Genomic DNA, 26108 nt, shown 5'->3' with positions numbered 1-26108 from the left:
ATAATTTATAATCCTTTGGGTATATACCCAAAGGATTATAAATTATTCTACTACAAAGACACATGCACACGTATGTTTATTGCGGCACTATTCACAATAGCAAAGACTTGGAATCAACCCAAATGTCCATCAGTGACAGACTGGATTAAGAAAATGTGGCACATATACACCATGGAATACTATGCAGCCATAAAAAAGGATGAGTTTGCGTCCTTTGTAGGGACATGGATGCAGCTGGAAACCATCATTCTTAGCAAACTATCACAAGAACAGAAAACCAAACACCGCATGTTCTCACTCACAGGTGGGAACGGAACAATGACATCACTTGGACTCGGGAAGGGGAAGATCACACACCGGGGCCTATCATGGGGAGGGGGGAGGGGGGAGGGATTGCATTGGGAGTTATACCTGATATAAATGACGAATTGATGGGTGCTGACGAGTTGATGGGTGCTGCACACCAACATGGCACAAGTATACATATGTAACAAACCTGCACGTTACGCACATGTACCCTAGAACTTAAAGTATAATAAAAATATATATATATATATAAAAGAAAATTCAACATTTAAAAATCCAATTGTATAGGCCTCTAACATTAAAATTATAGATTTCTTAAGATCCATATTTGCCTAAAGCCTCACATGGGGGAGTGTCCCTTTCTGTGAATCTGGTACACCTGAACCAAACCAGAATAAAGCATCCTAGCCATAATAACAAAACTAAAGACACTCTAGTAATTGCTGTTATAGTTTCAAAACTATGGCAAATTCCACATCAGAAATGTTATGTGCTGAATTTTATTTTACTTTATTTTATTTTTTATTTTTTGAGACAGAGTCTCACTCTGTCGTCCAGGCGGGAGTGCAATGGCTTTGATCTCGGCCCACTGCAACCTCCGCCTCCAGGGTTCAAGAGATTCTCCTGCCTCAGCCTTCTGAGTAGCTGGGACTACAGGCGCGAACCACCACACCCGGCTAATTTTGTGTATTTTTAGTAGAGACGGGGTTTCACTATGTTGGCCAGGCTGGTCTTAACTCCTGACCTTGTGATCCACCCGCCTTGGCCTCCCAAAGTGCTGGGATTACAGGCGTGAGCCATCGCGCTTGGCCTCTGCTGAATTTTAAAATACACCGATGACTCTGTTCAATTCAGGGCAGCTCCAGGATTAATCTCTCCTGATATTCGCATCACCTAATTCTTCTGTGTGATCACAATATTTAGACTCTTCAGATTGACATAAGTCATTCTGTTTGCACATTTGCAAAACGCTCATTTAATCCTATACATAGCTATAATCATAATCATAGAAATAGCTATCATTTATTTTTGTTTTACATATATTATCTCATTTCATCTTCAAAATTACTCTATTATTAGCTCTTATTCTTACAAGACATAAAGTGTCCTGTAAGAATTAGACACCTTTGAACTTTGATGACTATTAAAAGCCAAATTTGTATCCTATCCTAAAGTTAGAGTGGCAGGAAAGAAATTGGGATACTAGAAATGCCTCACCCTTTGCACCCGCAGGCTTTCCCTCCTAGGCACTTCCTTCTAACAAAGACATCAACAGATCTCTTTTGGAAAGAATTATCCACTGGGCTGCTTCCTGGAGGCAAGAGGCAGATTAAGAAACTTTTTCACTACAGGCTGTTGTGTCCCACAAAAGCTGAGGTCCAGGGAGACGGTAGGGCAAGTAAGTCTACTGTAGGTAAACAGCACCAGCAGGTCAAGGTGTAGATTTAACAATCATGACTCAACATGATCTCTAGTTTCTGAGTTAATGAGACACGGATAAACCAAAAGCCAACAAAGCCTCTAAGGAAACTGTAAAATTCTAAATTGGGCAAACAAAAACAATTGTGACTGTTTAGTCTCACTGAAATCCTGTGACTCCACCTTGCAACAAAAGTGGGCTGTTAAAAAGTACAGCCCTCAGAAAGGGAATCCTCCCAAATGTCCAGGGAGATCTTCCCAGAAAGGCAAACTGGAGTTAACAAACTGACCAAGCAACTACTTTGTTGCTAAAAAAGTTCTCAGGATATTCTTGGGGTAAAACCAAAGAAAATGACTGGAGGCGAGCCTCAATCAATTTATAGGTTTATTTTGCCAAGGTTGGGGATGTGCCCAGGAAAAAGGAACACAAAATCACAGGAACATCTGTGATCCATGCTTTTCCCAAAAAGGGTTTGGAGAGCTTCAGTATTTAAAGAGAAAAAAAAGTGGGCAGGAGGGGCAAAGGGAAAGGAGGAGGGGAGGGGAGAGGAGAGGAGAGGAGAGGAGAGGAGAGGAGAGGAGAGGAGAGGAGAGGGAGGGTATGGTCACATTCTTGTGAGGCTTTGATTAGAGCTCACTGAATCCACATGTTGCAAATGAAAAGAGGTACAGGGATAGTCAACTACGCATTCCCCTTGCAGTGAATCTGAATTTTTACAAAAGATAAACACAGAGCAGAAGAAGCAGTGAAATATGCATTGTCTCTGGTGAGCAGAGGGATGACTTCTAGTCTTGTCTTTCTCCCATACCTGTGAAGATAAGCTGTTAATTTACATTGTTAGGGTGAAATTCAACAGAACTCTGTTGTAGGGTAAAGATCTTGGGGCCTACAGGGAATTTACTTGTAAGCATATTGCAAGGGAAGCCCTCTGGGGAGGTATGTGTTCTATCTTTGCAGATACCTACTTAGGAACAAAATGAGAGGCAGTTTTGCATGACTCAGTTCTCAAGCTTACCCTTTCCCTTTGACATAATGAGTTTGGGGTCTCAAGATTTTTATTTGCCTTTCACACTCACCAGGTGGATTTTAGCTATAAATGGATAATCACTGTGTGTTGTTTTCCTTTCTCCCCTTTTCCAAATTGTTTGCATTGCAGCCACCCTCTTTTCCCTTAGCCATTGTAAACTGGGAATATGGAGAGTGGGAGGGGAGGGGAGAAGAATTAAAATACATATTTATGTATAGTTTTCCAAACCAGAGAGTTGGAGCTGGATGCAATAACCGTAGAGTCTAGGTTATCTTTTTTTAGAAAGGGGATGGGTTTGTTTTCAATCACTTATGAAATAGCTGCATGATAAATTAGTATATTTCTGAGTCATATATATGAGTAGGTTGAATATATATCCAAATATATGAATAAAGGAAGTTTATAAGGTGACTCCCAATGATCCCTGCCTCCTGGTATTCACACCTTGAGCAAATCTCTCCATTTAGTGTGGTTTGGACCTAATAGCTTGCTTCTAGTAAATAGAATATGGCAAAAGTGATGAGACGTCACTTCTGAGCTCGGGTTATAAAAAACTGTGACTTATGTCTTGCTTGCACTCTCTCTGGCCCTTCTTGCTTGCTCTGCTGAAGCAAATCACCAAGTTGTGAGCTGCCCTAGGAAGAGGCCACATACAAAGAACTGAAGGAGACCTCCAGTCAATAGTCAAGAAAACACTGAGGCCCGCAGGTGCAAATGACACTGATGAACAGAATCTTGCCAACCATCATGTCAGTGAGCTTGAAAGCAAATCTTTCCCCAGTTGAGCCTTCAGATAAGACTAAAGTCCCGGCCAACACCTTGTTTGCAGCCTTGTGAGACTGAAACAGGGGACCCAGCTAAGCTATGCCTGGATTCCTGACTCACAGAAAATGAGAGATAATAATTGTTGCTGTTTAAGCCACTATGTTTAGGGTTATTCATTATGCAACAATAAGTAACTAACACACTATAGCTGCTAAACCGCTCAACGATAGACTATAGCATATATCTATCTATCATTTTTTGTCTGCCCAGAATCAAATGACATCTTTTCTCATAAATATACATTGATTTTCCTTTAGGAAAACATTCCTTCCACTATTCTCAGTGACTGGCTAGATGGGATTGACTCATTTTCCCCTGCCTCTCCCTGAGTAAATACACTTGACTCAGGCTCAGCATATGAAATCCAAGGCTGAGATTTCTCCTGGAATTACTAGGGGGAAAAAGCACTCTTTCCACTGAACTTGAAGTTGGTAGAATGTCAGTCTGGAACTACCAAGGCCACAAAATAGAGCCTTTCTGAAAACTAAGACAATTGCAGAGAAAAGAAGAGTCAAGGAAGAGAAAGAGATGAAGTCCTCTAGGCATTATTTAAGCCTCTGAACCAATAATGCCTCTCAAGTCAGTCTATCTCTTAACTTCACATGAATCAATAAATTTCCTTTTTTTCCTTTATTTTTCACTTTAAATCAATTACAGCTGAATTTATGAAAAAAAATTTCAAGGTAATAATTTAGGGGGTCCATAAAACCAAGGACCAAATCTGTCTTGTTCACTACTGTATTCCTCATTGTTTAGCCCAATGCCTGGCAAGTAGGGATCACTCAATAGATATCCATTGAATGAGTGAATAAAATCATTCTAAAAAGAAACAGTGAATAGGCCTTAACTTAGCAAAAATGCAGTCAAATGTTTTATAACATGGAGAAAGTAAAACCTCTTTAAAAAATAAAAATAATGTTCTAGTTTAAAACTTTAAAAAATTATCTATAAATATTATTTTAAACACATTTAAATAATAAATAATAAAATAAATAAATATTATTATTAATCTAAAGATAATTTAGATTAGATAAGCTATTTAAGCATTTCCACGGTTCATCTTATTTCACATAAAAATCCTCTCATCACTAGGATAATTTCTTTTTTTTTTAAGAACTCCTCTTTCTAGATATAGTCTTATGTTGGGGCATTTCTGTAATTAAGGCTAGAACATTTTAGCACTACTACATTAGCTATAAATATAATATTATACCCCAATTAGTTGATTAGAACTCACAATGGATTCTATGTCATATACAGAATATTATAATGGTTTAGATCCCAGGTTAATTAGAAGAAATATATATTAAACCATCATCTGGATCCTAAATCCTTCTTAAAGGAAACACAGAAGATGGAGGGCATGTCAAATCACACCATGGAGATACAATCAGCCCAGTCCAGACTGAGAAACTCTACCAAACAGATAACTTGGCTCTTCAACAAACAAACTGCAGGGCAGGAAATAGAGATAGAAGGGGACTCTACAGACGAAAAGAGACTCAAAAAATATATCAGCCAATTGCAATATGTAAAATTGGATTCTGATTCAAACAAAGTTTTGTGGCATGTAGGAAACAACTGGACATGTAAACACTTTGTGGATATTTGATAATGTTAAGAAATTGTTATTTTATATGATATGATAATGGTAGTGTGGTTATGTTAAAACAGAGTCCTTATCTTTTAGTTATGTATACTAAAATATTTACAAATGAAATACAATGTCTGAATTTGGGGAACAAGGAAAGTAGACAGGACATGGACCGGACAGGCTTAAGCATGAATTGGTGATTACTGGGGCCGGGTGATGAGCACATGGGGATTCAATATACTACTCTGTGTGTGTTTTAAATTATCTAAATAAAAAGTTTTATAATTTTAAAATAAATAAGCAGAATAAAGAAAAAGTATAACATACCTAATTATTAGTAATCTAGTGACAATATTATCACTAGATAATATTGGATATGTGGGTTAAGAGAATATTTGAATAGACCTGCCCTAAATTTTTATAGTAATTTTTATAGTAAATTTTTATAGTAATAATATGTTCTGCTAAATTTTTATAGTAATAATATAAAATTTTTTAAAATTTTTATAGTAATAATATGAATTATGAATACTGAAGATAGAGGCAATTGATACAGGCAAAAGGAAGAAGAGAAAGGTCGAATCCTTCTTTTTCAGAGGATTTCTATTGATACATTGCACTTTGATCTTCTCCTTATACCTTTCTTCAATTAATTATTAATATATTAAGGCCAAGGCACTGGGCTAGAGGCCCTGAAAGAGAGACAAAGATGAGCCATGAGGATACTTGTGCCCTCCCACTGATGACTTTTGACCTGTAAAACATTTCTCCCTACTTCCCATTTCCACATCCCAACCTCTTTGTATTCATCTACAAAATATTTCACTTCAAAATTTTCTTCTGATGGGATTGAGGATACACTATTATGGCACTATGGCATACTGAATATTTTAAGCTAAAGGAATTTGATAAAACAAGAGCAGCAGGAGGTCAGTCTGACCTTCCCCAACTCTTCTTCTCTCACACAGGTCATAAAACCTAGAAAGGATTTTCTGACCTTTTCCTGAAGCAGGTCATAAGACTCTCATGTGAGAGGTACCCTCCCTATACCCAGAGGAAAATTATATCCTTATTTCTGAAGACACAGGGACACAGAGAAGAATCTAAACATGCAGGTCTTGCTAAATTTTCCCCAGCTTATTACCACTAGATCATACCTTTTTTGGCCTATTGCATATCGCCACAACTGTTTACTCTTCATCAAACGTAGTGTAAAAGCACACAGGCTTAACTGTTTCTTCAGATCTACATTTCCTCAGGAAGGCTCCGGTGTGTCATGTAAAACTTACATTAAATCAGTTTATATGCTTTTTTCTTGTTAATATGTCTTTTGTTATAGGGACCTCAGTCATGAGCCTAGGATGGGCAGAGATATTTTTCTTCCCCTACACTTCTTAATTCCTAATAAGAACTTCCTATACCATTTTCCCATTTTGACTCTCCTTAGGTAATTCTTAAAATAAATTTTTTTTAAAAAAATCAGGTTAAGTAAGTTCATCCAATTACAAATAAGTAAAACAATTAACCCTGTCAGTAACTGGCAGATCAGGCCTGCCTTGGATTCAGCTCCAGGAGTCAAATCCAATATGCTCCTATTTGTTACAGCTTTTTCTCTCCTTCCCTCACTGAATCCACGTATTTCCTCAATGTTTCCAATTTCACCGTATTTGTACTAAATGCATAACCGAGTAGCTTTGGCATTCAGGTTCTATATCTGTGAAAGGTTTTTATGTCAGAGAAAGTGACTAATGGCATAGTTAAAATATTTCTAATGTGACTGAATTTTTATAAGCTTGACTAAATTAATGAAGATAATTCCATATTCTGTACAGTTAACTAATACGAAAAGAAGCAGGTTTAATCAACCTTGGAACATAATCATACCTGCATGGCCCTTCTTTTAGTTAATGTTACTTGAAAATTTTTCCACTCCCAATGTTGTTCCACCACATGTGCAAAAACAACATGTCCATTTCCACAGGCTCCAGCAATCTGAGTGCCATCAATAGACCACGCAATATTAAATATGCTGCCAGTGTTGGGTTTTTCTAATGCATATGACCACTGGGGGAGAAAAAAAACAAGAAAAAAATGGACTTATTGAAAAAAAATTTTAGGAAGTTTTAAATCAGGCACATGACAACATATTAAGATCATTTTTAAAAGAATATCAGTTCTGGAATTATTAAAATATTTTTCTTACTAAAATTACAGTGTACTGAATGGAAAATACAGATGTAATTGTTAAAGTCCACAGTAGAACATCTTGATAAAACAGTGTATGAAATATCTCAAGAACTGTAAAAAACCCACATCATTTCAATGTTTACTATTCCTTGTCAGTAATAATACGTAATAGGTAAACACAAAGATTCTGTAGAAAAAACAAAGACATCTTATTATTCATTCTTAATATATAGTCTCTACATCTAAAAAAAATCTCATTACAATATTTTAAGAATGTCACAAAAAAATTGAAACTCAACACACAATGTAACTAAAATAGCTCTGACACACATCCTAAGTCATGAAATTACACGAAACTGGATCTATTTCTTTTCTTTTCTTTTCTTTTTTAACAGACTGCAGTAAGTATAACCTCTCCTAGAACCTATCTATTTGAGAAAGTTATTTAGAGATATCAATAAGCATTAAATAGGACAAAAGAGATTCTTGTGTGTGTGTGTATAAGTAAGACATAAGAAAAAAAGCAAACTTTTTAATACATGGTATTATATGCACTTGTTTCATTTTTCAGATGCAACATATGTTATTTGCTAGGATGATTAATTTGACTAAACTTATATACATATTCTCTTTCCATTTCTCCAGCCTTACAACATATAATCACAGTCTTGATTTTGTTGTTGTTGCCCTTGGCTGGATATAGATAGATAGATAGATAGATAGATAGATAGATAGATAGATTGATTTTGTTTATTTGTTTTACATTATTTTTTTCCAGAAATACTCATTATTAGCTACAGGTTCACTCTGACAACTAATCTGGGGGAATGGAAAAATATAAATATTTACTAATTGATACTATTACAAAACAAGAATTTAAAATTCCTAATAAAAGTTCATACATAACAAAAACATACTGAAAGTCTCTTTGACCCCTTGCTGACACTCTTTTACAACTCTCCCCACCCTCCAGCTTTAGAGCCACTAACTGTTGCTTTAATGGCTTCAGTAAAGGCCTAATAATAAAGTTATCAAGGAGAAGATAATGAACAAACCATAACCTTTGCTTCATCAGCAGTATGAAAATACTAGAAACTTCCTTTTCAAAAATTAAGAAGAATCAATTAAAAAAAGAATACATATAATATTTGAAGTCATCTTTTGAAAATAACTGTAGAAGACTGGGAACTTCAAAGATACTAATAACCTGCTTTGGGCGATAAAATGAAATTAATTCATTTGTGTTTGACAAAAAAGAATTATGAAACACTACATGAATACTATTTTACATAAAGATTAAAAGTGGTTGGTAATGACAAATGAGTCTTGATATATTAACATATAGGCTTATGGCATATCTCTCTTTCTAAATCTAGTCTATCCTCATGGTGTAGAAGAAACAGAGATCTTAGTTTAATTGCTATTTTAAAACCATACATTCATATAACACTCCTTCCTTAACCATGGGGATAAGTCCCAGGATCCCCAGTGGAAGCCTGACACTATGGATAGTACTAAACCCTATGCATCCTATGTTTTTGTCTATATATACATACCTATGTTAAAGTTTAATTTATAAATTAGGGAAAGTAAGAGATTAACAATGTCTAATAATACAATAGAACAATTATAAAAATATACTATAGTAGAAGTTACGTGAGTGTGGTCTCTATGTCTGGAAATTCCATTTCGGACTGCAGTTGACAGAGGGTAAGTGAACTCACAGAAAAAGAAACTGTGAAAAAGGGAGGACTACCGAATTTAAAGTATGGTTTTAAAACACTGGAAGAACCAAATCAGCCAGAAAGAAATGTCTTACTAAAATTAAACAGAAATATTTATCTAAGAACTTACAGATGCATGATCCTAAGAGGAGAAAATGAAATGTTTAGATAATAGTATATCATCATCCCATATTCAACTGATTTCCTTTACAGTCCACACGAACCAACAAAAATAAAATTTGCAACATGCAACTTATCCCTGAAAACACATCTCAAGGAATACAGATTGAGTATCCTTTACCTGAAATGCCTGGGGGCCAGAAGCAAATTTTGCATTTCTTCAGATTTTGAAATATTTGCATATTCATAAGAAGATATATTGAGAATGAGATCCAAATCTAAACACGAAATTCATTTATGTTTCATATATATGTTATACACAAAGCATAAAGGTAATTATATATATATTTCTTATATATAGCATAAAGGTAATTATATATATATTTCTTATAATTTTGTGCATGAAACAAAGTTTTGTAGATGTTTTGGTTGTGGCCTGTCACATGAGGTCAAGTGTTGGAATTTTCTACTTGTGGCATCATGTTGGTGCTCAAAAAGTTTTGGATTTTGGAGTATTTTGGCTAGGTACTTTATCTTTTTGTGACAGTTGTGAATGGGAGTTCATTCGTGATTTGGCTCTCTGCTTGTCTGTTGTTGGTGTATAGGAATGCTAGTGATTTTTGCACATTGATTTTGTATCCTGAGACTCGGCTGAAGTTGATTATCAACTTAAGAAGCTTTTGGGCTGAGATGATAGGGTTTTCTAGACATATAATGGGATCATGTCATCTGCAAACAGGGATAGTTTGACTTCCTCTCTTCCTATCTGAGTACCCTTATTTTTTTTTCCTTGCCTGATTGCTCTGGCCAGAACTTCCAATATTGTATTGAATAGGAGTGGTGAGAGAGGGCATCCTTGTTCTGTGCCAGTTTTCAAGGTGAATGCTTCCAGCTTTTGCCCTTTCAGTGTGATACTGGCTGTAAGTTTGTCATATATGGCTCTTATTTTGAGGTATTCTTTCAACACCTAGTTTATTGAGAGTTTTTAACATGAAGGGATGTTGAATTTTATCGGAAGCCTCTTCTGCATCTATTGAGATAATTGTGTGGTTTTTGTCTTCAGTTCTGTTTATGTAATGAATCACATTTATTGATTCGTGTATGTTGAATCAGCCTTGCATCTGGGGATGAAGCCTACTTGATCATGGTGGATAAGCTTTTTGATATTCTTTTAAAAATGATCTTAATATGTTGTCATGTGCCTTTTTGATGTGCTACTGGATTCACTTTGCCAGTATTTTGTTGAGGATTATTGCATTGATGTTCATTGAAGATATTGGTCTGAAGTTTTCTTTTTTTGTCATATCTCTGCCAAGTTTTGGTATCAGGATGATGCTGACCTCATAGAATGAATTGGGGAGGAGTGCCTCCTTTTCAATTTTTGGAATAGTTCCAGTATGTCTCCCCAATTTTGGTAACTATTAAAGACTTATTCTCTGCTGATTAGGTTTCAATTATATTGTTTTATTACTAACCTAAAACAGAGAGAAATAATTTTAATTTATTTTTTAATCTTTTGAGTTCAGGGGTACATGTACAGGTTTGTTATATAGGTAACCTTGTATCATGGGGGTTTGTTATCATTAATGGGTACTGGGCTTAATACCTGGGTGATGAAATTTTAATTTTTAATGCTTACATTTAAAATAATTTTTAAATTGTAAATTAAAAAATTTTTAATGTAAGAATTTAATTTAACTTTACTATCACGATATTGTTATACAGGTTGAGCATTCCTAATCTGAAAAATTCAAAAGCCAAAATACTCCAAAATCCAAAATTTTTGACACAGAGAACACAGCAGAAGCAGGAACGTCCTTCTCTAACCTTCTTTCACCCCTCTCCCAAGGCAGGTCAGTTCATCAAGGGAGAGGTACCTTCCCTGTACTGGGAGGAAAGGAACATCTTTATCTCTAAAGACACAGGGACGCAGAGAGGAATAATCTGAACAGAAAGGCTTTGCTACATTTCCCCCAGTTTATTAGCATTAGATCATAACCTCTTTGTCCAATCATACTTTTGCATGACTGTTCATTTGTAATAAAACCTAAGCATAAAAATACCCAAGTTTCCCTGTTTCTTGCAGTGGGGGGGGGGGGGGGGGGGGGCGGGTCTTCATTTCTGAAGGCTTCCACGTTATGTAAAGTTTGTATTAAATAAAATTGTATGCTTTTTTTTTGTTAATCTCTTTCGTTATTTATAGGGTCCTCATCCATAAACCTAAGATGGGAAGAGACATACTTTTTCTCCCCTACACTGTTACTTATCTTATCTCTTTCTTTGACCAGACTATCTCTTACTTTAAGATGTTACTCAAAGTGTGCAAGCCAGCAGCATCTATATCACGTGTGAGCTTATTAGAAATGTAAATTCAAGGACCCTACCCCAAGCTATTGAATCTGAATCTCTGGAGAGGAGAGACAGGAAGCTTTTAACAAGCTCCTGAGATAATTCTTATGCACATAAAGTTAGGATACTTGTTATCAATGCTAGCTGCACATTATTATCATCTTAGAAACTTTAAAAAAAGAGAGCCAAAATCCTAGCTCTGATCCAACCAATTAAATCCAGAATCTCCTGGGGGTAGATCTGGATGTGTGTTTGAAAGTTCTCTAGGTAATTTTAATAAAGAGCCATTGTTTCAAGAGAAGAGCAAAATTTGTAATTTAGTTTATCATTAGCAGCTGGCTCTCTGACAGTACCTTACCAACTCATCTGCTAACTATTAAGACAATTATACAACCTTGTCTTAGCCTCTAAACCAGCTTCTCCTAGTTTGGCTTGTTATATTCATAAACTAATTCTTTTCTTTTGCACTTTTTATTTCTTTGAATTTCAAACATAAACTTAAGTAGGAATAATAATACAAAGCAGTGGTTTTCAAACTTTAGTGTGCATCAGAGTTACCTGGAAGGATTGTTAAAATGGATTCCTGGGCCCGACCCCAGAGTGTCTGATTTAGTGGATGTGGGCTGGGGTCAAAAAATTTGCATTTCTAACAAGCTCCCAGAGGGTCCTGAAGCTACTGGGCCAGTGACCACACTTTGAGAATGACTGGCATAATAGACCCCCATTTACCTGTTACCCAGTTTCCAACAATTATCAACTAATGGCTAATTCTCATCTCCTCTGTACCACCATCCACTTCTCCATGGCCCAGATTATTTGAAGCAAATCCCTATCATATCATTTCATCAATAAATATTTCAGTACATAGTAGTCCCTTCTTATCAACCGGGATAGGTTCCAAGACCCCCAGTGGAGGCCTGAAACCACAGATAGTTCTGTACTGTCTATATAACACTATGAACAGATTTATTTTTCCTCCTTCACAATTTCATGGATAGAAGATTCATTTTTACCATAGATGTTAGCAACCTCAGCATACCTTTTCTAATTGAGAACTTTCACCTTTTCACTTAAAGGAAGCACTTTATGGATTCTCTGTGGCACACTGAATTGCTAGCATCCTTACTCTTGTGCTTTGGGGCCATTATTAAGAAAACTAAGGGTTACTTGAACACATGCCCTGAAATACTGGGACAGTATACCTGACAACTAAGCCAGCTACTAAGTAACTTACGGGTGGGTAGTGTATACAGAGTGGATATACTGGACAAAGGGATGACTCATGTCCTGGGAAAACAAAGTACAATGGCTTGAGATTTCATCATGCTGCTCAGAACAGTGTGCAATATAAAACTTATGCATTTTTATTTCTAGAATTTCCCTTTAATATTTTCAGATCATGGTTGCCTATAGGTAACTGAAAAATCATGAAAGCAAAGCCACAGACAAGGAGGAACTACTATATATCACTAAAAAGACAAAAAGACTTTTTAAACCCAACTTCAATACCATCATTAAGTCACTGTTCAAAATTTCCCAATTGTCATTTTTTTTCCAATTTGTTTCCAGTTTGTTTCAATTAAGATGCAAATAAGGTACAACCACTATGTTTGATGGGTAAGATCTATATGTTCTCCTTCCACATCTTTTTACCCTTGTAAATTTTTTTTTTTGAGACAATATCTTGCTCTTTCATCCATGCTGGAGTACAGTGATGCAATAGCTTACTCTAGCCTCAATCTCCGGGCTCAAGTGATCCTCCCACCTCAGCATCCTGAGTAGCTGGAACCACAGGTGCATGCCAAGACATTGGGATTTTTATTTTTAGTAGAGATGAGGTTTATGTTGTACAGGCTGCTCTTGAACTCTTGAGCTCAAGTGATCCTCCCGCTTTGGCCTCCAAAAGTGCTGGGATTACAGGCATAAGCCACCATGCCTGACCTCCCCTTGTAATTTTGTGGTTGTTGAAGAAACTGGGTCATATGTCCTATAAAATTTCCCAGTCTGGATTTTGGCTTCTGCATTCTCATGGTGTTATTTAACATTTCCCCTGTCCCCTTTATTTCCTGTAAATTAGTAGTTAGATTTAGAGCCTTGATCAGATTCAGGTTTCATATTTTTGGCAAGAAAACTTCATAGGTGATGTTGTATACTGTTGCAATTTGGTAAGTGAGGTATTTAAGTTAGGTTTTGTGTGGCACAGTGAGGAACATTCATGGAAAGATTAGGTTTACTACTCATAGGTCTAAGCGAGAAGGCAGAGCCAATGGGAAGGTGTGGGGTGTCATCAAGAACATGAACGCTCAACCAGCAGATGGGGAGCAAGAGAGAGAGGGTGAGCCCTTCGGGTGGAAGTTTTTATTGGTGTGCAGGGTGTTACTTAGGTGGGTTTCCCCTGGCGACCCCTAGGTGGGGTTGATTGAAGAGAGCACAAGGATAAGCACGGGAACTTGGGGATTACCTTATCAGGTTCCTAACACTTAAAAGTAGAAGGTGATCAAACAGTTCGGGGTATGGGGCCTTATCTATCTAGAAGATAAAATGATAACTAGATGGAGACTATCTCAGAATAGGTGGGTCAAAAGTCAGGGACAAGACAACAAAATGGATGCTGGGACAGCATTACATGAATAAGAGTAATGACATGTACTTCCAGTAGGAAGAAATTAACATCTGTTGCCTTTCTTCTTATGCTTTTAGTAAATGACGATCATTGCCTACATCTACTAATTCAGTAGGGTTGCAAAATGGGCAATCTTCTAATCTTTTCTTCACTTACTAACTACAATAGTTTTAGAAAAAGAAATATCTTCTCATCACCTATTTGGTTCTAAATTCTTTATTATTTCCAGTTAGTTGCCATCATGTGTTGCTTAATGAAGGGGATGCATTCTGAGAAATGGGCTATTAGGCTATTTCACCATGTGAACATCATAGTGTGTACTTACACAAATATAAATAATATAGCACCCAGACTATATGGTATAGCCTATTGCTCCTAGGCTACAAACCTATCAAGCGCCTTACTATACTGAATACTATAGGAAACTGTCACACAACGATAGTAGTGTACCTAAACATACCTAAACACAAAAAAAGGTATAATAAAACACAGCATTAAAACATAAAAAATGGTATACCTGTATATGACACTTACATGAATGGAGCTTGCAGGCGTGGAAGTTGTTCTGGGTGAGTCAGGGAGTGAATGGTGAGTGAATGTGAAGGCCTGAAACACTACTGCATACTACTATCAATTTGATAAACACTGTATACTTAGGCTACTAAATTCATTAAAACGTATTTTTCTTTCTTCAATAACAAATTAACTTCAGCTTACTATAACTTTTTTACTTTATAAACCTCTTAATTTTTTAAACTTTTTGACTCTTGTAGTAACACCAAGCTTAAAATAAAACATGTTGGGACAGCTGTACAAATATATTTTCTTTATATCCTTATTCTTTATGTTTTTGTCTATCTTTAAAATCTTTTGTTTTTTACTTTTTAAACTTTCTTGTTAAAAACTAAGATATAAACACACATATTAGCGTAGGCCTACGCAGGGTCAGAATCATTAATATTACTGTCTTCCACCTCTACATCTTGCCCAAAGAAAGGTCTTCAGGGGCAATAGCATGCATGAAGCTGTCATCTCTTATGATAACAATGTCTTCTTCTGCAATACCTCCTGAAGGACCTCTGTGAGGCTGTATTACAGTTAACTTCTTTTTTAAATTGGAGTACACACTAAAATAACAATAAAAAGGATAGCATAAGAAATATATAAACCAGTACCACAATCATCTATTATCATTACCAAGTATTACGTACTGTACATAATTGTACATGCTGTACTTTTATATGGCTGACAGCGCAGTGGTATGTTTACACTAGCATCAACACAAACACGTAAGTAACGTGTTGTACTATGATACTAGGATGGCTATGGCATCACTAGGCAATAGGAATTTTTCAACTCCATTATAATCTTATGGGACCACTGCCATACATGCAGTCTGTCACTGACCAAAATGTTATTATGTGGTACATGACTGTATCACTTTTCAAAAATATAAATTTCAATAGTGACCAGATACTTGATGATACTTAAAAATTGCTGTTAATTGTTTTCAGATTTAATAATGGTATTGAGGTTAGGTTAACAATAGACTTTGTGTTTTCAGTGATATATACTAAAATATTTGGTGACAGAATGATAGGATGCCAGGGATTTGCTTAAGTGGGTGGTGGTACAGATGAGATATGTTATTAGTTGATAATTGTTGGAAGTTGAGTAATGGGTAAATAGCGGTTCGTTATACCAGTTGGTATATACACCTTTGATGTGTTTCAATAAATAGAATGCTCAAAGTGGCTCACTTTTTTTTTTTTTTTTTTTTTGAGACAGAGTCTCGCTCTGTCACCCAGGCTGGAATGCAGTGGCATGATCTCGGCTTACTGCAACCTCCGCCTCCTGGCTTCAAGCAATTCTCCTGCCTCAGCCTCCAGAGTAGCTAGGACTACAGGCACCTGCCACCACGCACAGCTAATTTTTGTATTTTTAGTAGAGACGGTGCTTCACCACATTGGCCAGGCTGGTCGTGATCTACTGACCTTGTGATCTGCCCGCCTTGGCATCCCAAAGTGCTGGGATTACAGGCGTGAGCTACTGTGCCCGTTTCAAATTGGCTCACTTTTAGCCAGTCAGATCTCTTTCAACTTGGGTTTTTTTTTAGTCTTCTTGACAGACTCTCATAGCTTTTCTTTTTTGACACTTTCCTTGTTTCCTAGTATGATAAAATGTCCAGATTCATATTTTAGATTTCCTGACTTACAAGGGGAATTCTCAGTGGAGCTCTGGTTCATGTTATAAAAATGTGGAAAATATTATTTAAAGAATGCCCACAAGTGCTTGGATACTATTACTGAGTTGATCATTGCTTTTCTAGGTCTTTTTAGTGGACAGAAATAGGTAATTTTTTCAACATAAAAAACAAACTCTAATGCTTTCCATTCCAATCCAGGAACTATCGGATTTCTACTTACCCTCACCAATCTTACCTCAGAATCTCCTTTAATTAGCCAAAAAAATCCTAATTCTTTTTTTTTTTTTTTTTTTTTTGAGATAGAGTTTCAATTCACTATGTTTTTCAGGCTGATGTCAAACTCGGTTCAACAAAAAAAATCCCAATTCTTTTTTTTTTTCTTTTTCTGAGACGGAGTCTTGCTCTGTCACCCAGGCTTGAGTGCGGTGGCATAATCTTGGCTCACTGCAACTTTTGCCTCCCAGGTTCTCCTGCCTCAGCCTCCTGAGTAGCTGGGACTACAGGCACCCATCACCACACCCGGCTAATTTTTGTATTTTTAGTAGAGATAGGGTTTTGCCATGTTGGCCAGGCTGGTCTCAAACTCCTGACCTCAGGTGATCCACCCACCTCAGCCTCCCAAAGTGCTGGGATTACAGGCATGGGCCGCCATGCCCAGCCCTAAAAATCCCAATTCTTAAGACACCAATATAGATACTCAGAATAACACTATTAATACCACAAACACATGATTATAAAAGAGTTTAAAACTTCTTTTTGCATTCTATTTTTCCCTTAGGCCAATTTTCTTTTAAGCAACAACTTTGTCTGAAGGTAGGGCAGTCTTGAAAAAGTGTGAGGCTGATCAATTTGGTTTTTAGCTCTGGGCAAATATCACTGGCATTTCCTCAAATATCCAGTACCTTGAGGGTGTTCTACAACTAGCCAAAATCTCTCCATAAAGGGCCATCTCCTGGGCAAAAATATTCTATACCTCTCTTCACATGCTCTGAAGTCTGCTCTCAGCTAGCCACGTTACTTAGAAAAGGACCTGATAAAAATAAGTTTAATGTGTTACTCCCATGATACTATTATATTTTAAGAAATAATTTCTTAAATAAAAGCAATAAAGCTAGTGAGGGAATTTTTTTATCAGTAAGAAGAAGGTGAAATCCTTCCAAAGTTGTCTACTACCTACATGACTCATTGCTAACATTGGCCCTAAAATGCAGTTACAAAGATATAGTTTATATCTTTGCAGGTATATCTGCAGTGTTCTATTACTGCTGTAACAAATTACCACAAATTTAGAGGCTTAGAAAAACATAAATTGATTATCTTGCAGTTCTCTAAGTCATAAACCCAACATGAGTTTCACTGAGCTAAAATCAAGGTGCTAACAGGACTGCATTCCTTTCTGGAGGCTCTGGGAGAAGGTCCATTTCCTCGATCATTCAGATGTGGGCAGAACTGTTTCTTGCAGTTGTATGACTGAGGTCCCCATTTCCTTGCTGGCCATTCATAGCTTCTAGAGGCCACCTGCATTCCTTGGCTTATAGTCCACTTCCTTTGCCTTTAAAGCCATCAACAGCAGGTGGAGCTGCTCTTACTTTGAATCTGTCCTTCTTTGTCCACTAACCCCCAGCTAGGAAAGGTTCTCTGCTTTTAAGAACTCATGTGATTACATTGGATGACTGGATAATCCAGGGTAATTTTACCATCTAGAGGTCCCTACCCTTAATCACATCTGCAGTGTTCCTTTTGCCATATTAGGTAACACATTCGAAGGTTCTGGGGATTAGCACATGGGTATCTTTGGAGGCCCATTATTCAGCCAGTCATTAAGTTACATTAGGAAGAATATAGCAGTTAATTTGGGGATTGTAAAAGTATATTCCTTTTTTTCTAAAGATTCATATTTAGATATGAGCATAAACACATAAAATGATATTTTTACTACTTTTTTTTCTTTTTTTTTTTTTTGAGACAGGTTCTCACTCTGTCACCATGCTGGAGTGCAGTGGCGCGATCATAGCTTACTGCAGCCTCAACCTCCTGGGCTCAGGCAATCCTCGCACTTCAGCCTCTTGAGTAGCTACAACTACAGGCACTTGCCACCACACCTGGCTAATTCTTTTTTGGTATTTTTTGTAGAGATGGGGGTCTCACCATGTTGCCCAGGCTGATCTTGAACTGGGCTCAAGCAATCTGCCTGCCTTGGCCTCCTAAAGTCTTACCACTGTTTAAATGTAGTTTGCGATTTGTGGTTTTGGCTTTCAAGGACTTATTAACAATGATTTAAAAAAATAAAAAAGCCCTAAACAATATTTTGACCATGTGACCATGTTGTCACCAAGTGGTGGTAGGAACTTGGCATGTGGCACTGGATTATTAAAGATATCCAAAAGAAAACATTTTAAGTTATTGAATAAGTTGCTTTTAAAAAGAAAAAAATAACCAAAATAGGTACACTTACCCCAACCTGCCTAGACACAACTCATTAGACCAGGCATGTGTACCAAACCTAAGCTGAGTCAGTGATCCCTTCCCTAAGGGAGTGCTTAAAATTGGGATTAAGATTCTTGTCTCAGTCTGACTGCTCCCTCAAATAAAAAAACGTATACTTGAGAGTCGTTAACACTGGTCACTTTCCAGCACATAAACTGAGGGGGTAAAAAAGGTCAATCCACTGGAAAAGAAAAAAAGGACCTGGATATATAGACAGAAGCAGAGACAAAAGACACAAAGAGAACAGGCACTTTCTGTGTTCTCCTAGCACTCCAGTTCCTGTTTCCTGAGGTCTGGCTATATCCTTTCCCTAGCTTCTGGAAGATATCCCTGTATCCTTATAACCAAATCTCCTTTTTACTTAATGGTTTCTTATACTTTCTTCAACTAAAAGAAAACACAGAGTAAGTTTGAAGTCATAAGATCAGCCATACTTCTCCAGCACTGCTTGTGTTTTTCTCACTTCTGGCAGTGAGAAAAGGCTGCAGTGTTGCCTCTTCCTATATAATAACTTCATATTAAAAAACAAAGAAACAATCAATACACTAATACTTATAAGAAGAAGCAAGCAGGATGTCCAATGCCCATGGAAAAGGTATCACAGAATCGTGGAGTTGAAAAGAGAGAGGTAATCATTTAGCTTAGACAATTTATTTTGTAGATGAGAAATGTAAAGACCCAGAAGGGGCCTTTGACTTTGTAAACTCACCGCTGGAGCCTTGACTCCAGGCTCTACAAACATGCTAATGCTACTCTTACATTAAAACAAAATAAGCAATCATACTAAACAGCACAATATAGGGAATAACAATGCAGAATCTTTTATAAAGTGTTGATATATCAAAAAATGATACATTCCTTTGAGCAAAGAGACTATTTTTTCCTTCTGTATTCTGTCAAATTGCTTAGGCATGAAGGTTATTTCTCAACAGGGAAGTAAGTATTTAAACTAAAAAATATGACTTGACTATAGAGACTTTTAAAAGTATCTCCTCAATGCCAACCTCACCCTTATCTTTACTATTCCTGTATAAATGTATTACATTGAAGGATCCTCAAAAGGATAATTTTTGGTTCTTTCTGCCATCTTGGACCCTGTGGAGGCCTGCAGGGAACAGGATGTCTAAAAGGGAAATAGGTTGGAAGGCTGTGGTACAAGATCATGTTTGCTTGCTCTAAGTGGAGTCTCCAGAACCAAAGGGAGTACACAGCTCTTCTTGAAGTTGAAGATGTTTATGCTAGAGATGAAACTGAATTCTGTTTGGGCAAGAGATATGCTTATGTATACAAAACAAAGAATAACATAGTGACTCCTGGTGGCAAACCAAACAAACTAGAGTAATCCGTGGAAAGATAATTTGGGCCCATGGAAACAGTAGCATGGTTTGTGCCAAAATCCAAAGAAATCTTCCTGCCAAGGCCACTGGACACAGAATCTGTGTGATGCTGTACCCCTCAAGGATTTAAGCTAACGAAAAGTAAATAAAAGTGGATTTGTGTTCTTGGGGGAAAAAAAAGCATAAACTTTGGCCAAGTTCAATAAATTCAATTCATAAAATTGTATATTTACAAAGTAAGTTTAAGTGGAAGAGAAAATAGATGCAAAGTTTCTTACATTCATTTAGGGCACATTAACTGATGTTTAGGAGCAGTTACTGCAGATGGTAAGTCATTGAAGTTATTTTAATTGAAAAGATGAACAGGTAGATACCTTTTTATTATAATGCCTAACTGAATATTCAAAGACAGAGAAAATGAGAATCACAAAAAAGTTATCTCTTACACAAGCAATAGCACCACCTGCTGATAAATAAAAGCAACAATGTCAGCTAATTAAAAATGAGGCCAAGTACTTTGTATATTTAGATCTTTCCCTTGGACACTATCGTTTAATACAGCATAATTAATATATTGTATAATTTATTTATTTATAATAATTATGTTAATTTGAACATCTGTGCTCTTACAATTGGAATCAAGCATTTCTTAAAAATCAAAGGTAAAAATAAAATTTATCATGTAATATAGAAAACATTATGGTACTATGACTTTTAATTTTTATCCCAAAGGTAATTCATTTGTACCATATTTATTTTACTTACCATCCAGTAATGTACATTTAGTTTCTACATTTGTTTTTATATTCCCTGATCATCTCACTTAAAATAATGCCATCTCCTTTGCCCAGCTTAATTTTTATAGCACTCATTACTGTTTAAAATATGTTACTTTTGCTTGTTTATAGTTTTTCATCCGATGGAATAAAAACTTTCAACAACACAGAATTTATTTTATTTATGGATTTTCTTTAACAACTAGGGCAAGTGCCTGGCATCTAACAGACTCTCAATAAATATTTGTAAAAGAATTGATAAATATGAAAATAAATGAGCAAATTAATATGCAATGCACTTTTATACTTCCCTGAAGTAATAGCTATGTCAAAAGTTTCAAAGCTCTTGACAGATTTTACCAAATTATCCTTGAGAAAAGCTGTGCCAGTTAATGTTCCCATCAATGTTCCACAAAGAGCCCCATTTTCCCATTTTCTGATGAATGGGAATGGCATAACATTGTAATTTTTATCTGCATAAAACTCATTGCTAAAGAGACAACATATTTTGCATTTCTGGGGGTATGTACCCTTCTTTTATCCTTTGCTTTTTTCCAATTCCAGAATTCCTATAATATTCCTTTTGTATAATTTCTATCCTTTTACTGGTATTTTCTATTTGTTCAGACTGTGATCTGTTTTCCCTTGGCTCTTTAAGCATATTTAAGATCACTGATTTAAAGTCTTTGTCCAGTCTCTTCAATAAATAGTGCTGGGAAGACTAGATATCTATATTCAGAAGAATGAAACTAGACCCCTATCTCTCACCATATACAAAAATCAAGTCAAAATGGATTAAAGCCTTAAATTGAAGACCCAAACTATGAAACTACTACAAGAAAGCATTGGGAAAAATCTCCAGGACGTTGACTTGGGCAAAAATTTCTTGAGTGATACTCCACAAGTACAGGCAACCAAAGCAAAAATGGACAAATGGAATCACATCAAGTTAAAAAAGCTTCTGTACAGCAGAGGAGACAATCAACAAAGTGAACACACAACTCACAGAATTGGAGAAGATATCTGCAAACTACCCATCTGACAAAGGATTAGTAACCAGAATACATAAGGAGACCCAACAACTCCACAGGAAAAAAATTTAATAATCTGATAAAAAATTGGGCAAAAGGTGTGAATAGACATTTCTCAAAAGAAGTCATACAAATGGCAAACGGGTATATGAAAAGGTGTTCAATATCACTGAGCATCAGAGAAATGCAAATCAAAACTACAATGACATATCATCTCACTGCAGTTAAAATGGCTTATACCTAAAAGACAGGCAATAACAAATGCCGGTGAGGATGTGGAGGGAAGGGAACACTCATACACCGCTGGTGAGAATGTAAATTTGTACAACCACTTTGGAGAACAGTTTAGAGGTTCCTCAAAAAACTAAAAATAGAGCTACCATATAACCAAGCAATCCCACAGCTAGGTATATACCTAAAAGAAAAGAATCAATATATCGAAGAGCTATCTCCATGTTTGTTGCAGCTCTGTTCACAATGGGCAAGATGTGGAAGCAACGTAAGTGTCCATCAACAGATGAATAGATAAAGAAATTTGGTACATATACACAATGGAGTACTATTCAGCCACAAAAATGAATGAGATCCTGTTATTTGCAATAACATGTATCGAAATAGAGATCACTACGTTAAGTGAAATAAGCCAGGTGCAGAAAGACAAATATTGCATGTTCTCACTTATTTGTGGATTTAAAATAAAAACAATTGAACTCATGGAGATAGAGAGTAGAAGGGATGACACCTGTAATCCCAGCACTTTGGGAGGCCAAGGTAGGTGGATCACTTGAGGTCAAGAGTTCGAGACCAGTCTGACCAACATGGATGAAATCCAGTCTCTACTAAAAAAAAAAATACAAAAATCAGCCAGACGTGGTGGCAGGCACTTGTATTCCCAGCTACTCGGGAGGCTGAGGAAGGAGAATTGCTTGAACCCGGGAGGCAGAGGTTGCAGTGGGCCAAGATTGCTCCATTGCACTCCAGACTTGGTGACAGAGCAAGACTCTGCCTCAGAAAAAAAAAAAAAGAAGGATGGTTATCAGAGGCTGGGAAGGGTCATGGGTTCGGGGAGGAGAGCGGGTGGGAATAGTTAATACGTATTTTAAAAATCAGAAAGATTAAGATCTACTATTATTTGATAGTACAACAGAGTGACTATAGTCAATAATTTAATTGCATATTTTAAAATAACTAAAGGAGTATGATTGGATTGTTTGTAACGCAAAAGATAAATGCTTGAGGGAATGGACACCCCATTCTCTGCGATATGATTATTATACATTGCATGCTGCATCAAAACATCTCATATATGCCATAAATATCTGCACCTACTGTGTATCTACAAAAATTAAAGTTAAATAAAAAAATCAAATCTATAAAAGTAAAGAGTAGAATAGTGGCTACCAGGTGGCGCGTAGTGGGGAATGGGGAAATGATGATTAAAGAGTATAAAGTTTCAGTTAGACAGGACAGAAAGTTTTCAAAATCTATTGCATAGCATGGTTAGTAATAATAACAAAGTGTTGTAGATTTCAAAATTGCTAAAATAGAAGATTTTAAATGTTATCACTACAAAAAAATGTTATGTAAGGTGATAGACATGTTAATTAGTTTGATATAATCCTTCCACGATGTACACATATATCAAAACAGCACATTGTACCTGTACCTCATAAACAATTACTATTTGTCAATTAACAATAAAACTTAGAAAAAAAATAAAGTATTTGTGTAATAAGTCCAATGCTGGGCATTCTCAGGTATGGTTTCTATTAATCTCTTTCCCTGTGAATGGGCTGTAATTTCCTGCTTCTTGTATGCCTTGTAATTTTTTGTAGAAAATTGGATGTTTTTAATATCATAATGTGGTAACTCTGGAAATCAGAATCTCTCCCCAACAAGGCTCGTGTTGTTGCTTGTTGAGGGCTCAGTTATCTGTCTATTTACTGACTTTTCCAAACTATTTTTGCAGACTGCTTTTTGTGTGTGGTCACTGAAGTCTCCATTCCGTTATCTCAGTGGTCAGCCAGACAGAGCCAAAAAGAAAGAACAAAAATACTCTCCCATTCTTTGTCAATTGGCTCTGACCTAAGCACTCCTTTAATACATAGCCAGACCACCTACAACTCTACTTTAGCTTTCACTCCTTGTTTGTTCATAGATGAAAGATTTTCCAGTGATACAAGCCTCACATCCTCTGGTCTTTTCTGAGCATGTGTATGGCCCTGGGCATGTATGTTACATTCTAGATCCCTCAGTACATGTGAGGACCCTCCAAAGCCCTTATTCTTTATTTTTTTAATTTTTTTTTTTTTTTTGAGACAGAGTCTCACTCTGTTGCCCAGGCTGGAGTGCAGTGGCCTGATCTCAGATCACTGCAAGCTCCCCCTCCCGGGTTTACACCATTCTCCTGCCTCAGCCTCCCGAGTAGCTGGGACTACAGGCACCCGCCACCTCGCCCAGCTAGTGTTTTTGTATTTTTAAGTAGAGACGGGGTTTCACCATGTTAGCCAGGATGGTCTCGATCTCCTGACCTCGTGATCCGCCTGTCTCAGCCTCCCAAAGTGCTGGGATTACAGGCTTGAGCCACCGCGCCCGGTTCAGCTCTTATTCTTTAATGCCACTCCAGCACTGAGAGATTTCTAAGGCATCAAAACAAAGACAAAACTTTATGCCAGTCCTTCAGGGAACTATGAGAGGTCAAAATGTGCAATTTGTGAGAATCGCAACTTTTTGAGGACACTGTCCATATTGTGTCCCCTGCCCCGCCCCCCACTGCACCACCCAATACACACACACCAGCAAGCCACACCAGAACCCAGATTGCCATCATTTTAGCTACTGCCAGGCTGGGAGTGGGGGACAGTACGCAAGTAAGCAAAAATGCCACAATGCTTTCCTACCAAAATTTAGCCATTTTTTTTGTTTTGTTTTGTTTTGTTTTTTAATTAAGCACTCCTCTGGTTGCTAGTGTTTTTTTTATTAGATCCCAGAGCTCGGAAAAAAATGATTCTGACATTTTTTCCAGCTTAATGGCTACTTCGGTGGAGGAACCGATTTTTAGGGCTGCCTATTCCACCATTTTCTGTGACACCATTGCTCCTCTGCTCATTTTTACTGAAGAAAATTTTAAAACCTTTATTGCATCTGTATAACTGATATAGTCAGAGAGAAAGGCTCACACTACACAAAAGCATCTAAAGAGGAAGGAAAAGATGGCCCAAATATACTATCCAACAACAATGGGTATACTTTTAGTCATACAGTTAGAGACATGGGTACACAATTTTACTTACATGAGATCATAGAATAGCATGCTGTCCTATAACCCAGTCTTTTACTAAATAACATCACAAATATCTTTCCAGATGATTAAACATGATCCTTCTTCTCCATTTTTAATGAGTTGAGGGTATTGCACTTTAGGTGTATAGAATAATAACCAATCAGTCTCCTGCTCATGGATATTTATTTTTACTTTTCACTATTAATACTGTGATGAAAACTGATATGCATATATCTTTGTGTACTTATGCAATGATCTCTTTAAAGAAAACTCCTAGAAGAGAGATTCCTGAGTCAAGGGATATGTGCATCTGACATTTGGATATTTATTATCAAACAACCCTTCAAAAAGTCAAATCACTCATATTTCCACTAATACTGTATAAATGAAGGAGTTCAATTCCTTCCTGCTCAACTGAAACTGAGGGTTTTAGGTCATTATTAATCTTTTCAACTTATTGGGTAACATATATTATTTTATTTATTTACTTCTTTATTTTATATTTATTTATTAGTTAAATTGAACATCCTTTCATGTTTTTATTGGCCATTTATATTTGTCTATGAACTATTTATGCCTTTTGGCTATTTTTCTGGATAATTTCTTGAACAATGAAATTCAAACAGGTAGCTTTCCCACTCCACTCCACCTTGAGAATCACCGCAGTAGCTCTGAAATGTGCAAAGCTAATTTTTACAAACTCATGTTCAATTATTTAAAATAAACTTCTGATATGTAAAGAATGACAACAGCAGAACAGCTGCTATTAGATCTGCCTTCTCACAGATAACACCTATACACTCCAGACAAAAT

At 36.5% G+C, this 26108-nt stretch overlaps 1 protein-coding gene across 3 annotated transcripts in view; it reads right to left on the bottom strand.

Moving 5' to 3' along the window:
* Positions 1-26108, bottom strand: part of IFT80 (intraflagellar transport 80) — a 137940-nt gene that overhangs the window by 57697 nt on the left and 54135 nt on the right. For all 3 annotated transcript variants that reach the window (XM_023223347.2, XM_023223349.1, XM_023223348.1), the window contains one exon: positions 7057-7236. In XM_023223347.2, the coding sequence (XP_023079115.1) occupies positions 7057-7236 (180 nt within the window). The remainder of the gene's footprint in view (positions 1-7056; positions 7237-26108) is intronic.

This window comes from Piliocolobus tephrosceles, chromosome 2 (genome assembly GCF_002776525.5).
Source record: "Piliocolobus tephrosceles isolate RC106 chromosome 2, ASM277652v3, whole genome shotgun sequence".
Lineage (NCBI taxonomy): Eukaryota > Metazoa > Chordata > Mammalia > Primates > Cercopithecidae > Piliocolobus > Piliocolobus tephrosceles.
Note: the sequence above shows the minus strand (reverse complement) of the source record. Positions and strands in the feature narration are given on the sequence as shown.